This window comes from Aulonocara sp. 'chitande type north' Nkhata Bay, linkage group LG9, assembly GCF_057382095.1.
Source record: "Aulonocara sp. 'chitande type north' Nkhata Bay isolate Kocher_YH1m ecotype deep benthic linkage group LG9, A_spYH_male_GT1.1, whole genome shotgun sequence".
NCBI lineage: Eukaryota > Metazoa > Chordata > Actinopteri > Cichliformes > Cichlidae > Aulonocara > Aulonocara sp. 'chitande type north' Nkhata Bay.
The window spans coordinates 35,518,823-35,536,784 of NC_141352.1; the positions used below are offsets into that span (position 1 = coordinate 35,518,823).

General features: G+C 42.1%; 1 protein-coding gene across 3 annotated transcripts in view; it reads left to right on the top strand.

Annotated features, from left to right (window-relative positions):
* The window catches only part of LOC147322725 (partitioning defective 3 homolog), a 355,660-nt gene extending 345,194 nt beyond the window's left edge, over positions 1–10,466 (top strand). For all 3 annotated transcript variants that reach the window (XM_086307269.1, XM_086307271.1, XM_086307270.1), the window contains one exon: positions 6,657–10,466. In XM_086307269.1, coding sequence (XP_086163395.1) covers positions 6,657–7,086 — 430 coding nt within the window. In that variant the 3' untranslated portion in view covers positions 7,087–10,466. The remainder of the gene's footprint in view (positions 1–6,656) is intronic.
* The last annotated feature ends 7,496 nt before the right edge of the window (positions 10,467–17,962 follow it).

A 17,962-nucleotide genomic window follows, 5' to 3' on the forward strand; every position in this document is an offset into this window, starting at 1 on the left:
TGCAGTGAATGTCGAGATAAGGTTCTTAACTGCGGGCTGAGTGAACTGCCAGTAGCTCTTTCATCTAGCCGTGCAACTATCGCATTCCCAGCCAAAAGAATATTGTTCCAAGTTAGAAAGAAAACATTATTCCAGGTTTGTAGACAATTTATTTATACAATATAGAAAATGATTGTTGCATTACACATTAGATGCTTTTGGGTGCATGTGTGCGTGCGTGCATGTGTGGAAGCTTTCTCCTACTTCTCATAAACTCTGATTCTTCCCAGCTGTTTTAAAGAAACACACAGCAGCCACAAATGTTCCTGCGAGCCAACTTCCTGGGTTTGTTTGTTATTTTCTGTCATTCTAAATTTACCCCACTCTTTGGCATGATGTATTTTCCCATCCCCTCCCGCTGTACATGTAACTAATCTACTTTGTGATATATTTTGGCAAAGGAGTAGAGGTGATAAGAGAAGTAGATCCCTTGACGCATCAATCACTATTACATTCCTGTGGAGCAACGCAATCTCTCTGCTCTCATCTCTCCGCTTCTGACTTCCCCCTAAAACTTCTGTGCTTTTAAAACCTAAAAGGTCATTCTGGAAACGCAGGTTGCTTCCTCGTGCAACAGGCGTTCCTGTGCTTCTAAACAAGCAACTCCCTCATGAGCGGTGCTGGCTGCTCTGTGAGCCAAGCCAGGGTGTAAGTGCGTGGCGGCTCGCCCAGACGGTGAGGTCCATGTATGGAGCATGTGGTGAGGCTCTCTGCAGTCTGTCCCTACATCTGCCCCTGTACTTGTGCATACTAGCAACCAAATGGCGGAACAAGAGGATGTGTTTGTGTTGCACATGTTCGTAACAGAAATGCATGCACAAAAAAACTCACAAGCTCACAAGAGCCCACATACCCCACGTTTACAGGGCCGTGTGCTTTAGCCCTTCCCCTCCCTTTAGTCATTGTGAACCGCAAGGGCTTTCATTAGAAATGCTGAAATTCTGGGATTCTCATAACAGTTTCACTATGATGATGATAGAAAGAAAATATTTCTAGCAATGGAAAGTTATCAAGAAAGAGGCACTGTGTTTTGTAGCATTTGCTTTAAATCTGTGTGCCCATGATGGCAGCCCTGGCATAGGAACAAACTGTATAGTGTTTCTACTTGCAGTGGAATTCCCTTATTGAAATCCCCACTTCAACACTTATTTTTAAAATGTTTATTATGAAACAGAATGGTATTTCAATAAAAGAAAGAAGAAATAGAAAAAAAAACACAACAGAAGGTCAAAAAACCCACAAAGGAAGTTGAATAAAATAGAACAGAAGTAGAAAAAAACAACTCTCACAAACACAACTGTAGTGTTTCTGGTGAGACATTAATGCACAAGTGACAAAAACATGTGAAGGATTGCACCGAGACATGTTTAAAAGGATTCATCAGTGCTATCAGAGAAAAAAATATCACATGATTCATGTAATACGTTTACTGTTAGCTTGTCAGTTCTGTAGCTGTTCTATCACGTTAATATCTCACCAAAAACACTTTCGTTGTGTTTTCTGTGTGTGTTTTGGTTTGTTTTTTGGGGGGGGAGTTTGCTGAAGTTTTCCTTTGTATTTTATTTTACTTCCTTTGTAGTTTTTTTTTTTTTTATTGCTGTCACCCCTTGAGTCGGCACCCAAGCCGGTGAATGCATTAACCCAAGAAGGAAGTCACCTAGGATCAAATTGATACCATAGCTACATCGACTAAACCTCTCTGACAATTTTGAATTTTGAAAAGGAAAAACACAGCGTTTTGAAAACGCTCCCAAAAACGCATACATTTCAAAACAGAGCTGCCCCGTCGCAGTGTGGACACTCGAAAATGCAGACTTTCTAATAGCGGAGGGCATTATACAGCAGTTGTTTAGATTGCTCTCAATTTTGACAGCCCTAAAAATGATTAATATCAGTTTGTACATGCTCCAGATAGCTTTTCTTCAAATTCTTTAATACCCACTCGCTTTTGCGCATGCGCAGGACTGTAACATTTTGGGTTGTTTCAATATGGACGCGCAACTCTGTGAAAACAACTGAAAACGCTAGTGTGGACACCGTTTTCTTTTTTTTTTCTTTTTTTTCCTTTAAGCGAAGGACAGTGCGTTTATTTACAGTGAACACATACACCAAGTGGCTATATACAACGTGCAGGGGAAACGGATCCGGGTCGCCAGGGTCCGTGGGAAACAGGGTTGGGAGAAGGGTGTTCCACACTTTCTGTACAAAAACGTTCCCCCTCAATCACTCCTCTCCGCATCGGGTTCCAAAAACGATACTGATAGCTCAACGATCCAGCGAAGACTAGTGCAGACTCGCCATCTAAGTAGTGCAGTAATCAGCTGGGATCAGCGGCCGGTGTGGTGATGAGCAGGTGTGTGGGCCAGCAGCGGGAGCCCGCAGTGAGCATCGCCGTGGCGAGAGAGAGAGAGAGTGAGAGAGAGAGAGAGCGAGAGAGAGAGAGCAAACAAACCACAAACATATTGCCCAATAGAGAATTGACCAGCGGGGCACAGGGACCATGACAGAATGTGTATTTTTTTTTATTTTACCGCAAGCAAAAAGTACTCCACCACAGATTTTCAAATTCTTATCCTACCTTATACTTTTCTTTGCAAATATTTCATTCATTAAACTGCAGTCATGCTTTGGGACCCTATCTGCGATGTTTAAGGGAGCTCTGAAGAAATGTTATGGTTGCAGCTTTTAGGCTTTTTGCATTTGATACATAGGGGCACAACAGTCCTATGTGAAAAGGTCAGTCCATCACAAACCATCATGTTCCCTGATGTTGTCTCCAAGACTTGAAAATATGCTGCCTGTTATTTATTTATTTATTTTTGTCCTGTGGCATTTTGGGATGATTTAAATATTAAGTACAAAAGTTGTCTAAATGGTGCTTAAAATAACATTTCACCATTTGATTTTTGTTTGATTGCAAGAGGAAAGAACAGACAGAGACTGCACAAGTAAATGCTATTTTAAATAAAGATATTAAAATACATACATACATATATATTTATAAATTCACCTGTTATGTTTATCATCCAAACTTGTTTATATTAAGTGTTTAATTACCCTTTTAAAGTCACACTGACAGCAGCAATCTAACATGATCCTAAACATTTTTCATTTAAAATTAAAATAACAAAATGCCATCAACAATCTTTTTTCTTAAATTGCTCCCTGATTTTTGTTATATGCAACTGTACCCAAGTCAGCATCTGACTACAATAAATGCTTAATTGAAAAGGGAATGCCACTATAATATATACACTCAACAAAAATATAAATGCAACACCTTTGTTACTGCTCCCATTCCCCATGGGATGGACGTAGAGACCTAAAATTCATTCCAGATACACAATATAACCATCCCCCCCAAACAGTAGTCACAAATCAGTCCAAATGTGTGGTAGTGGGCACATCTGCTATATTGAGATAATCCATCCCACCTCACAGGTGTGCCACATCAGGATGCTGATCTGACATCATGAGTAGTGCACAGGTGTACCTCAGACTGCCCACAACAAAAGGCCACCCTGGAATGTGCAGTTTTGTCTCACAGCAAAATGCCACAGATGGCACAAGCAATGAGGGAGCGTGCAATTGGCATGCTGACAGCAGGAATGTCAACCAGATCTGTCGCCCGTGCATTGAATGTTCATTTCTCAACCATAAGCCGTCTCCACAGGCGTTTCAGAGAATATGGCAGCACATCCAACCGGCCTCACAACCGCAGACCTCGTGTAACCACACCAGCCCAGGACCTCCACATCCAGCAGGTTCACCTCCAAGATCGTCTGAGACCAGCCACCCAGACAGCTGCTGGAACAATTGGTTTGCACAACCAAACAATTTCTGCACAAACTGTCAGAAACCGTCTCAGGGACGCTCAACTGCATGCCCGTCGTCCTCATCGGGGTCTTGACCTGACTCCAGCTCGTCGCCGTAACAGACTTGTGTGGGCAAATGCTCACATTCGATGGCGTCTGGCACGTTGGAGAGGTGTGCGCTTCACGGATGAATCATGGTTCACATTGTTCAGGGCAGATGGCAGCTGAGAATGTCCCAGTTCTTGCATGGCCAGCATACTCACCGGACATGTCACCCATTGAGCATGTTCGGGATGTGCTTGACCAGCGTATACGACAGCGTGTACCAGTTCCCACGAATATCCAACAACCTCGCACAGCCATTGAAGTGGAGTGGACCAACATTCCACAGGCCACAATTGACAATCTGATAGACTCCATGTGACCATGTGTTGCACTGCATGAGGCAAATGGTGGTCACACCAGATACTGACCAGTTCTGGGTCCCCAGACCCCCAATAGCACAAAAAACTGCACATTCCAGGGTGGCCTTTTGTTGTGGGCAGTCTGAGGTACACCTGTGCACTACTGATGATGTCAGATCAGCATCCTGATGTGGCACACCTGTGAGGTGGGATGGATTATCTCAATATAGCAGATGTGCCCACTACCACACATTTGGACTGATTTGTGACCACTGTTTGGGAGGGATGGTTATATTGTGTATCTGGAATGAATTTTAGGTCTCTACGTCCATCCCATGGGGAATGGGAGCAGTAACAAAGGTGTTGCGTTTATATTTTTGTTGAGTGTATATATATATATATATATATATATATATATATAAAAACACCCAGCACGCCCCTGCGGGCGGTTTATCCTTCAAGCTCGGGTCCTCTACCAGAGGCCTGGGAGCTTGAGGGTCCTGCGCAGTATCTTAGCTGTTCCCAGGACTGCGCTCTTCTGGACAGAGATCTCCGATGTTATTCCCGGGATCTGCTGGAGCCACTCGCCTAGCTTGGGAGTCACCGCACCTAGTGCTCCGATTACCACGGGGACCACCATTACCTTCACCCTCCACATCCTCTCGAGCTCTTCTCTGAGCCCTTGGTATTTCTCCAGCTTCTCGTGTTCCTTCTTCCTGATATTGCTGTCATTCGGAACCGCTACATCGATCACTACGGCCGTCTTCTTCTGTTTGTCTACCACCACTATGTCCGGTTGGTTAGCCACCACCATTTTGTCCGTCTGTATCTGGAAGTCCCACAGGATCTTAGCTCGGTCATTCTCCACCACCCTTGGGGGCATCTCCCATTTTGACCTCGGGACTTCCAGGTTATACTCGGCACAGATGTTCCTGTACACTATGCCGGCCACTTGGTTATGGCGTTCCATGTATGCCAAGTGGCCGGCATAGTGTACAGGAACATCTATATATATACATATATTTTTATTTTTATTTTATTTTATTTTTTTTTGGTGTCCCGTTTGGATTTTTAGCCATCAGAATTGTTGTCTTAACGCCAAGAAAGATGCCTGGACACCGTTTTCAAATCTATCCGGGCTAGTGTGGACGTAGCCTCAGTTGCACTGCGTTTGAACACTCAGGGCCATCGTACATATTCCACTGCCAATATATCTGCCTATATATATTTACCATGCTTATATTCAAAAGTGCTTTCTTACCAAATGCTGGACTGACTTGGCTGGACATGTGTCACCACTTCCATCAAAACTTTAAATGGGCATATTTTTGAATGGAGTAAAATTCATCAGTTTCATCTAGTTGATTGTGCAATTAAAAACCATGGTTGTTGGGTTTTGTTTTGTTTTTTCAGTTTGTACAAATTGAGAAATGAGTCCCACTTCCCTCAATTGTAAAACCACACAGTTGTGTCTTCTGCCTGTTCCTCACAGCCTCCCTGGAATGCAGGTGTTCTGTCCTAAAAGCATACCGGGCCCCTGTCTCCCTCTGCAGTCTTGTGCCTTGTACTCAAAAGCCTTTTAAGCACACAATGGGTCAGTGAGGTGTGAATGGGATCTCTCTTAGCACCCCTGATGCAAAAGACACTGTCACAGATATTCCATCCCACGTCTGCTCTAATGGATTCTAATAGCCAAAGACCCTGCAGATTTCAATGACAGCTGTCCAGGTGAAAGGGGAGCACGTGTGGTGGGAAGCATGCATGGATGATAGCTCTTTTGTTTAAATTTTGTTTCTAACAAAAGATACGTCCATAAATCTTTGGCCGGCCTGTCAGTGCATGGGCTGACAGGCAAGTCGAAGATGAGTAGAAGCCAGATAACTCTCTGAGGCCTACCATTATTCTGTCTGGTCTGTAAGTGCACCCATCTGCATCCCCAATACCAAGTTAAATGGATGAAAGCCGGCATTTTCTCAGCGAGGTTTTAACATTTATGTTTGTTTACAATGTGGAAATAATAGTCCTGCACGCGTTTCATGCTTCCGATATTTATTTCCTGCCTCTTTCATGTCTCGTTTCTTTTTTCTTTTATGTTACTGGATTCAGTCTAATCACGCAGGAGCCTAAAACAGACCCCTCTGCACCATTGATGTTGCTTTCAGTATTTTAAGTGAATGCCACGTCCTGCTTTTAGCTCTCACACAAATGTGAAAATGATCCCGTTCTCCGCTGAAGTGCAGTTCCTTTTGAATTCCCCTTGAATACTGCTGACCCAGGGGGCTTTTTTTTTAAACAGAATCAAATAAAATCCACCTCTGTTCGCTTTAGATTTAATTGCTGCTTAAGGTGACTGAGAAAACAGTGCAATTGACCCTCCTACCTGTTTCTGTGTGTTTAGGCAACCTCGCAAGAACAACAGTGCGGCGTCCCAGGACTCGTGGGATAAGATGTACGTGCCAGCAGAGGGATTTCAGCCATCCAAGGAAAATCCTCGCTACTCCGGGGGCCAGGGGTCACGTAACGGCTACCTGGGAACACCCAGTATTAACGCCCGCGTCTTCCTCGAGACCCAGGAGTTGCTGAGGCAGGAGGAAAGGCGTCGAGAGCAGGAGGCCAGCAAAACCAGGCCGCCTCCTGCACAGGAAACCCCCAGCGGCATCACCTTTGACCAGAACAGAGACAGCACTCAAGCCACTGGCTCTGCCATAGCTCGGGCCCTCTCAAAACCCAAGGGGCCCTACAGACAGGACGTGCCCCCATCACCGTCCCAAATCGCCAAGCTCAGCAGGCATCAGAGTTCAGTGAAGGGAAGGCTGTTTTATTCCTGAGAGGGTGAAAAGGAAGAATATGGATGTCTTTAAGGAGATGAGGACTGATCCTAACAAGCATTTACAGGGGAAAAAAAACAAAAACAAGATTTGTGGGATTTTTTTAAAATAAAAATATGAAATATAAAGATTTTTATAGGACTGCTGTAAAAAAATTTTATATTTAAAGAAAGATTTTTTTTTTTAATTAAGAACCGTGATCCTTTTTAAGCTGTTTTATAGTCCAGCATTGTGATCATTCATACCTTGTATGTTTATCCTTTAAGTGCCTTTAACGTCATTTGATTGTTTGGTGTTTTTGACTCGTGATCTGCTGTTTTGACCCATCTAACACACCCGGAAAAAGCTGCCATCACAACAGAGCACTGTTTGAGGGGATCTCAGCAGCGCTGCACCTAAACAGTCGTAACCTAATGGGCAAGTCTCAGTCCAGACATGCTTTTTCTACCACGCATCTGCTAGACCTCAGTCGATACCACGCTTGTGTGAATGAGGCTTATTTTTGATGTTCATGGCGACTTTAACTGTGTGTGTGTGTGTGTGTGTGTGTGTGTGTGTGTGTGTGTGTGTGTGTGTGTGTGTGTGTGTGTGTGTGTGTGTGTGTGTGTGTATTTGAGAGAGAGAAGGTGACAGAGTGCTGGCAGGAGCTGACATGTAGTGGGAGAGTGTGGAGGTTAAAAAGCTTGTGTGAACTGTGGAGTCAGAGCTTGGGTTTTGGGCTTGAGCACCCATCCCCCTCACTTCAGGGTAATGTCCCTTTTGGTTTCAGATACAGGACTTACTCAAAGTCTGTATCCTCTTTCCAACCCCCTCTTGTATTCAGTATGATAATCCTAAATTCTCTCTTCCCTTCTGCTGGCTGCTTTATCAGTCCCCCCTCCCCCCTCTCTCACATTGTCGCCATCAATATACAGCACTCTCAGTGGAGGAAAACGGCTTTAGATCTTCTTTATTTCTGCTCCGCTCCACCCACTCAGGGAATCCAGCAGTACAAATGGGGTCAGGTCTGGGTTATTAATTAATGTACGTCATTAAAAATAAATGCACACCTTCGTTTGTGTTTGTTCTCACGTACGGTGAGGAGATAAAAAATGGCAACCTTGGCGGCGTGCCGCTTGGCCCCTGGCCTCGCCTGGAGTGATTTGGCCGTAACCGAAGCCTGCTGGCCTTTAGGTGTCTGAGCTGTTCTTCGCTGAATATTTCATCAGGGCAGTTACATGGGAAACTGCATCAGCTCTGCTGTGGGTGGCCTTGGTGTAGTGCTGCATATCCATGGGGCAGATACAATGGAGCTGATTTTGTTTACCTTCATGATTATTTCCATTATTTCCAAACAAGAATTCACTCTTCTGGAGTTGAGGACCTGATTTGCTATGTGAGGCCAATTTTTTTTTCTTAAGGAGAAAAGTGCAGATTACATTTGAGTTACAGTTTAGATTTAGATCAGGTTCGGAAAAATGACTTGGATATATGTTTATATGCACTAAAAAAAACAGGTTATGCTTTCAACTTGAAACTGAGGTGTAAATGTGATCAGGCTGGTGATCAGACTTCTCCTTTGCTACATTACACAACGGTCTTTTGTAACTGTTGTGGTATTACAATATGCTGTTTCATGGTGAATGTGCTCAACAAGCAGATCTCCAGCATTGTCATATGACACATGTAGACCTCTGGTGGTTTCTTTGTGTCAACTTCAGTCACGCTTGGATGGATTTATTTTGAACACCAAGGATGTATCTAACAAGCGAACTCCTTGATTCTCAACTCTGAGATCAGGCACATGTAATAAGAAACCCAGCGAGACATCTGCATGACCAAGAAGTCTGTTAAAAGCTAGCTTGACAAATCAGGTCTCTCTAATTCCATGTTCCAGCCATAGACAAATCAGCCTACCACAGACAGCAGACCGAAGCTTTGTTGCTTAAAAAAAAATGCATTCGATATAATACACTGACTGGAGTTCTCACAGAATGAATTGCACTTTTCTCTTTTGTCCCCTTTGTGATCATTCAAATGAATTTGCTTCGCTAAACCTCTGTTATTTCCTGAGCCCCGGGTTAAGCGCCGAGTCTGGGATTATACTTCTTTGGGAACACACACACGGACAGCTGCGGCCACCACCGAGGCCTTGTTCTTCCTATAACGCTGCTTTCTGGTCCGTACAGAGTTCTCTCGGAGGACACTGCAGTGCGCTGGCAGCACATACAGCAGATCTCTCCACCCTGCCCTACTTAAGTACGCTGAAAATATAACAGCATAAGACTAGAATTAGGATTAAGATAAAACTCCAGGCTACAGTTTCACAGTCGCTGGTGAGATTATCGATTACGGTCCTCACAAGCAGCAAAAAAAAAAAGTATCCTCACACATGCAAGGATATTGAAAGGAGAGCATGAGTAAGCTTGTTTCGCTACCAATTTTTGCATCGTGCTTGTATGTAGGTGGCCATGTGGTTAAGTGTCTGTGAATGCTGCCAGTAAATAGATTCTCCAATATGTCTCTGAATATGTCTTGGCAGCCATATGAACCACTCTGCTGCCGAGTGGGAGAAGAGCAGAGGAGTAGGAGGGAGAGAAGATGGGAGGCCTGACCTTGCAGATGATTCAGTCAATGGAGTAATCACAACTATTCCTCTGAGTCCGCACTACAAACGAGAGGTTACTGACGAGGCGGCGCTCACTTTTGCTGTCTCTTCTTCTTATTCTCCACATTTATCTCCTCCTTCTGTCTGTCAGTTTGCATCTTTTTTTCTTTTTTTTTTTGCCTGGGCAGAATTGTTGGATCTGGTTGTGTAGATGAAAGTGGTGGTTGCTGTTGTTGTTGGTGGTGGTGTGTGTGTGTTTGCATGGGCGTGCATGTGTTTATGTAAAGGAACTTTGACACAGCAGCTGTTTTAACCAACGTGTCCGTGTTTCATGTCTCATGAACTGTAGAGGCGCCCGTGATATCTAATGATTTTATTCCCCATCTCTACTATGCAAATTAGATGATATCCCATAATGCACATTTATTATTTGTGTTGTGTAATTAATGTTTGTTCTCCATCTCTGTGACATATGGATATTTTTTTCCCCCATAAAGCTATTATTTCGGGAGATTTTTTTAAAGTCCTGGGATAAATGAGAAAGATATTGCCATATTTTCATTGTGTTTTTACAGCCTTCCTTTATTGTGTTTTATTATCCACAACATGGTACTATGGTAGTGAAAAAAAAGAAAAAAAATTATTAATATGTAAGCACTGTGCAATTTTCCTTTATACAACAGTGTGTCATTAAGAAATGTTTCTGCTGTTCTCTGTACATATGATATGAACCATTTTTTCAGCGAATAAATTGAGGGTAGTTTCAGTCCTTGTAACAGTAATTTCCCTTGATTGCTTTGCTTTAACATTCACAAATTGTTCCTCTCCTTGATAACGCCAGCTAAGGGAAGTAATGAATAACTTATTCTTGCTGCTGCCATACCGGATATGTATTCAGGATTCAAGAATTCAAAATGAAACATTGTTGAACTTATGATAATTATCGGTTATGAAAGTAAAATTGGCTGTTCTCTTTCAGAGGTACGCACATGCATTTGAACTAGGAACGTTCACTTTACTCGTCATCTGGTTGCCATATCATTTCTCACTCTTTCAACATGAAGGCAAGAGAGACCTGAGTAAAGGCTGAACTTTCTAAACAGTTGCTCTTATCACTTTTTGACTGCTGAAACAAGTGGAACGTTTATGGTCTAACTGCAGCTATAAACTGGCGCTAGCTGAAAATGTGGTTCCCACATTTGTTAAAGTGGCAACAAATCCAAAGGTACAAAAAAAGCCCCACACTCGCACATTCTCTTTGTTTTTCATCTCTTTACACTCCAGCCTAGAGCCGGCTTTCCTTCTAACAACATCCTGTGATGACGCTGATGGTGATAAAGACAATAGTTAAGTTTATGATGTTGAACTCCGGGGAAAAGGAAGGTTTTAGAAAGTGCAGGTTCTGGCCCTGCATTACAGAACTCCTGCCAAATCTGCCTCATCCTGAGGAAGGGAAAGGCTTTTGATAGAATCCGTCTGCTCAGAGAGGAAACATAGTATAGAGCACATGCACCAGGGGTAGAGACATCCACTACTCCGTATAGCGCCTTGGGGTGCAGCAGTAAAATTAAGGTGAAGAGTGAGTGGAGTAAATTTGTCCAGCCTGTGAGAGGACAGAGGGTGACTTTAACCCTGAATAATACCTCGAGGGGAAATTTAAAAGCACCTCTGAAGTAACTCTTCTCTGAACATCCCTGCTGAGCCACAGTCCGTTGCTTTTTATATTGCCTTTGATTGAGGGTCAATAGAGCAAATGGGGAGGAAAGAGACTGCATTTGGTCATGTTCCAGCTCTGTTTCAGCTTTCACCTTTCCCAAAATTCAAAGAGCTTTAATAGAAATACATATCAATGCTTTTGTAGAGTATCACAAGACAAGTTTTTTTTTCTTTAACATTTTTTTGTGGCCAGTCTAAAACATTTCCTTCACATCTGAGTACAGCTGAGTACAGCTTTAAAACTCTAGTTTAAGATAATGTAAAGTCTAACTTTGTTGATATTCAGTTTTTTTAGTAGTGATGTGTTTACAGTGCTATCCTAAATCTTGAGCCACATCTCATTTTTTAAATATTTCATGTCCAAGGAGCCTTTTTCTTTAGACATGAGGTTTTTTTCACTCATTTTCAGTCCTGACCTTTTACTTGACCATTTTCAGACTGTTTTGTTTGAGCTGCACACTTTAAAAAATCTGAGGAAACTCAACAAGTGAAGGAGTGGCAGGACTAAAAAGTATCCACAGCAGGTGAACATTATCTGTTCATTCATCATTCTTTTGTTTTTAATTAATTTATTATTTTTAAATATGAGGAAAGATCTGAAACAGGACCTGAGAGATGACTTCATTCAGTTGATCCATCTACTGAACAAATGAGCCTAAGCAGCATCAGAAATGGTCTTAATGGGAGTTGTTAAGAAGTCATTCTTAAGAAAGGGAAACGGGGAGAAAAGGCAAATTACACAAGACCTGGTCTAAAACTCAGTGGCAACAGTCTTATGACATCTTTTGGATTTTTGGTTTAATATGTGCAGAGAAGACCATGAAAGAAGTGCGTGTCTAAAGCCATCTGTAAAACACAATGGAAGCTCTGTCGTGATTTAGAGCTGTATTTCAGCCAGTGCTGTTGGGGATCTTGTCAAAATTGATGGAATTATGAACGCTGAAAAGTACCAACAGATTTTGATTCACCATGAAATACCATCTGGAAAGCATCTGATTGGCAAAAGCTTTGTTTTTAGCATGACAATAATACCAAACACTGCCAATGAAGTAAAAGCATACCCAGATTTTAAAAAAACATGCATTGGAAAACTATTGGTCGTGCATTGGCCTCCCCAGAGCCTGGACATGAACATTATTAAAGCAGTGTGTGATCATTTTGAAGAATTTTGAGAATGAAACAAAAGGTAGAAATCGCCAAAGAAGAGCTTTGGATGTTCTTCAAGATGCCTGAAGAAATATTCCTAAAAATCATATACGTGCTCTATTTTTGTCCAACAATCAAATGTTTCTGTGTGTGTGCAAGCGCTTGAGGACAGTATGGCAGACAAAAACTTCATCGCTACAACATTCCAGACATAAATCCAGTTGACACATCCATAAAGGTAATCTAAAGCCATCAAAAGACAATCCGTTTCATCCCAGTGTGATACAAAACGCAGCATATAACCTACTTTGCTGTATCAGCTTGCACCCTTAACACTTTGAAGCCTGGGGGAACAGTAAAGCTGTCCTTGGCTCTCGTCTGCCTGATCATTACTCACGCTGAAAAAGCTCGGCTGAGACTTTAATATCACCCCTTTTGCATCTCCCCCATCAGATTACTCCATAATGAAAACCTTCAGCGATTTCCAATGATCAACAGCAGACGCTGTCATTCGGCCAGTTTGATTTCATTACTCCACTTTGTCCTCGTGACCCCTGCAGGCCAGACCAGTAGACCCCTGTGCTGGCAAGTGCGAGCATGTTGATATGAGAAGCAGATGGGGTTTGTGTGAACTGCCAGTAGATAAAAATGCTTGTGTCAAGTGACTGGAAGGGTAGGGGTCTTTTCAGCCTGGTGATAGTGGAGTCAGAGTCACCTGTTTTGGGTTGAAGAACCTGCTTCTCCATTCGAGCCATGATCTGCTGCACCGCTGGGATTTCAAAAGCGGAAGTCCACTCTGTAGCAGGAAAACTCACGGCCATAAATCTCAGCAGATGCACAAGAAAAAGCAGTTGTGGGGGGTTGACACAAATGCACACATGCACACACCTACCAAGCGGTTCTTCCCTAAAGGTTTGGGCAACATCTGGCGATTGCATGTTTCTGATGAGCAGATTGTATCTGTAATGGAGGCAGAGGAGGGAGGAATGCTAACGTTTGTTCGTATGTGTGTGTGTGTGCAGCCGAGACAGAGGAAGACTCAACCTAAGAGCAGGCTTACTGAAAAGATGACCAAATGAAGAACAGAGAAACAGAATAGATATCGTGTTTACCAGAACAGGCCTTGCCTCCCGCTTGGTGGGAGAAATTATGGTCTCAACCGGAATCCATGCACTTTGTGCTGCCAGATATTATGTGAAACTGGTGGAGAATCTTTGAGGCCTGCAGGCTCAATTTGTAGAATTTTAAAAGCAGCTAACACGGATGCTGTTGAACTCCTAACATAGATCTGAAAGGCTTTAAACAAGATGCGGTTGTCCTTCTGCCAATCTTTCACACATCTTAATAATACTTAAGACCTTCTTTTCTTAATAGACAGTCATCAGACTACTTTAGAGGATTAACTCATGTATTAAGAACAATTATGTCAGAATTACTTCTTATTTTTCAAATTCGATCCACGGTTCTGTGACAGAGAAACCTGTCTTGGCTTGTGTTGAGATAGTTTTAGTTTAATGGGTTATATGAATATGTACAGATAGGTGAATTTAAAATATTAAACTGATGCTACATCATTGCATTATAAACTAAAAATGACACTAATACACCAGAAGAAAAAAGAAAGTTGTTTTTTCTTTCTTTTTTCAAGAAAATTGCTTCAGTACAGGAAATGTTCCTTATACCTCTTATGTAATGTTTTCTGATGTTGATATTAAATGATCACAAATGCAACAACAACTGACTGATCATAAAAAAATTGGCCCGTTATGAGTTTGCTTTTTTTTTTTTGCTTTTAAAAAAAAAAAAAAAAAAAAAATATATATATATATATATATATATATATATATATATATATATATTAGGGGTGCAACGATATTCGTATCGATATTGAACCGTTCGATACAGTGCTTTCGGTTCGGTACGCATATGTATCGAACAATACAACATTTGTAATTTATTTTATCAACTTTCCTTCCGACGATGCTGTCTGTGTTGAGCACTCAGTGAATCTGCGTTCGACTACTCCGCCTAGGCTGCACTGTCGAGCGCAGATCCACTGAGCGCTCAACACAGACAGCATAGTCAGAGATGAACCTGAAAGCACTAGTGGGAACACAACGAATATGACTGCACATTTACGCCGACATCATCCTAGTGCAAAGACAAAAACAACAAGCATGCTACTAACTTTAGCCGAGTCATTTAGACAGCTGTTAGCACATGATTCTCCTTATGCTGCTGAGAATATAGCCCAGAAGAAGCGGATAGTATAGCTTTTATTTTGGAAAGAGCCATTTCTCTGTAATAAACTCTCTTTTCCAAAGATGCATGATTCCTCAATCAGATACAGGGCTTGCAATATCGCTAGCCCGACGTCCTGGAGCTAGCGATTTTTTTCAGTCGGGCTACCAAAATCTATCTCTTCCCTGCCCGTCGGGCTATTGTAGGAAGGAAAAATATATTTCAATGCTTTTGCATTCTTTCAGAAATGTAGCTGGGTAATTATGTCATTGGCATCTGTGAGCCACTGTCAATATGTAACATATTGAAATCACGTTTGAATTTGCGCTTGTTTTTTTGCTTTCACTTTGCAATCGTGCGAACTGTGTATAGAGAGCGACAGCACTGATCTGTGAGTGATGATAATTTGTGCACCAATTCCTCTGACATCGTCTTATTAATCGTTAGCTTACTATGCAAACATGACAAGTGAAATCTCCCGCAGCAAGCTTAAACATGTGAGAGGTTGATCGCGCAGAGAATCGCTGAGCTTATGTGAGTGCGTGTGTAAAAGCATTTCAGTTCTGCTGAGCCAAATAAGACAGGTTGGGGTGAAGAAGTGACAGCCAAAGAAAAGCTTACCACAAAACGGAGAAGTTATGACAAATCAGACTATAAGGCAAAAAGAAAGTGCAGCTTTATGGTTTCATGGACAAAAGAATTTCTGTGGCTGCAATATGACGAGCTAAATAACCAGGGCTGCACATAAGTGGTCCGCAGGTGCGCATTCGCTGTCAAAATAAAAAACACGCACAAGGGTTAGGGTTAAATTTAAAAACTGTACTTTTGAGTTAAAATATATATTTATAATTTTAATAAATGACAAATTAAAAAGGCATGAACATTTTTTTTGTATCGAAAAAATATCGAACCGTGACACCAAAGTATCGAACCGAACCGAACCGTGAATTTTGTGTATCGTTGCACCCCTAATATATATATATATATATATATATATATATATATATATATATACACACAAGCTAAATTTGTTTGTTTTCCGGAACCCACAGCAAAGCCTGTAAATTATGTAGACCTCATCTTGTAAAATACAAAACGTTTAATACATCTCTGTTAATTTGGACAGTTACAGCTAACTCAAAAGAAATAATTAAGTAATTTTTTTCTTAAATTTCTATTGGAGTGTAAGAGAAAACCCAAGCATCACAGAAGGTCTATTTACCTTCTGTGATGTAATGGTGTGAATATTGAATATTGTAATTCCTTATTTTGAATAAATTCAGAGTTATTATATAAATTTTTTATGTTTGTTTGTTGTTTTTTGATTTTCAGACGAGGTTTTAAGTAGTTATTATATTTTTTTGTGTACCCTGTCTTTAATTTTAGTTTTAACACCAGCAATTCTGCAGATTAACAGCCCACCCAAGAGAAAAGATCATTGGCCAGCACATATTCATCAACAAATGGAAGGTCATAGCTTAACCAACACACTATCAATTATCCCTGTGCACTCCATAAAATTAGGTCTCCCTGGGCCAAAACAGGGCCCAACCAGACAACAGTAGTCCCCTGACAGTTCCCCCTTTTTCTTTGCCAATTTAACCTGAGGCCCTTTCCCATCCCATACCACCCACTGAGCGTGACACGCCGCCTGTAAACAGCTACAGCCCTACAGGCGACGGGAGAAGAGGACTTCCCCACAAAAGAGGAGAAACAATCAAAAATAACAAGTCTACACTTGCGTGTGAGTCAGCACCCTGCGAAAGCTTGAGCTTGATGTTTTGCTTGAAGGTTTTTATTTGCGCTGTAGTGGGATCTGAGGTCACCGTGGAACCTGCAGCAAAGTACTCGAAACACTCTTTGGCTTAGCTTACGATCCGACTTGATTACACAGACTAATGTTTTATTTAACTGCGACTCTTCTGAAGCCTCAGAACTGCTCACGTGATAGCTGCCTCACTCCGGTGTGACTTTAGCCTGTAAAACTGCTGCTGCTGTTTGTTCCTGCTTGTATGACACACTGTTGGTTTGCTGCAAAGAGACAGACAGGCTGTCAGGAGCTCCTGGGTAACTGTGGGCTATTCCCTGATGGGCTCCGTGGAAGGTAATGGGCCTGCCATATTTCACTCACTCACTCTCACACACACACTGAACAGAACATTCAGGACCCTTTGCTTTTAAAGCTGGATTGGAAACAGAAGGTGTTCTGTGAGGCTGTTTGATTGGCGACATGTGTTGGGAATGGCACAAGTTTCTTTTTCTAGCATGGGGAGCCTTTGATTCTTCACAAAGTGTCTTTGAGGCATCTGTCCTTCGTGAGGCATCTTCTCATGCAGCAACACCGTTTACCCCAGATTGCTTTATGGAAGCCATGAGAGAGTCAGCGGGAGTTCAACGCCGAGCTAAGCTGGGAAAACAAATGTGAGAATAAATAAAATCAACAAATGTAATTTCATCTTGTTTTCATGCGTGGACAAGGAATTACACGTACTTGACCGGCTTTGAAATGGTAATGCATTGTTTGAAGTGTTCTGGTAAACAAAGCAGCACAACATATGCAAATATGTGGTCGCCGGGTTTGATAATAATCTCTCCTCCCAAATTCGGGTTGTTTCAGTGTTTTCAACATCAAATAAGTGAATTATTCTACGGAGCATCTACTTGTGCAATAGCATTTATAATTAGTGTTTCCATCCCTCCTGCTGCCTTCTGCTTCGCCCCACCTTTAACTGCAGCGGTGATTACAGTTCTGAGAAGCGGCGTGTGCCCTCTGACACCGAACAAAAGGTTTGCTTTCCAGCTGCAAAACATCGAGTGAGCTGTTGTGCATCCCGTACAGCGAACCTATGCTGCGTTGTCATTTTTGACACACGCGCACTTGATCTATGTGTACTCGCTCTGCCTTCACTATCCTGGGTAGTAAAAGACACGACGCTCCGGTATTGCTCACTATTTATGGATTTATGGATTTATACAGAGCATCCCAGGCTGCACGTTCTGCTGGGTGGATGGAGGAGGTGAGGTGGCACCAGCAAAGCGTCTCAGTTGAAAATCTACATGGGAATAAATCCTATAATCTCTCCCCAGTTTGCACACTAGACTGGCTGAGAGCAATTACTCCGACAAAGAAAACATTTTTTCCCCCTTCTTCTTCTTTTTCTTCTTTCTCCTCCTTGCCTTCTATCA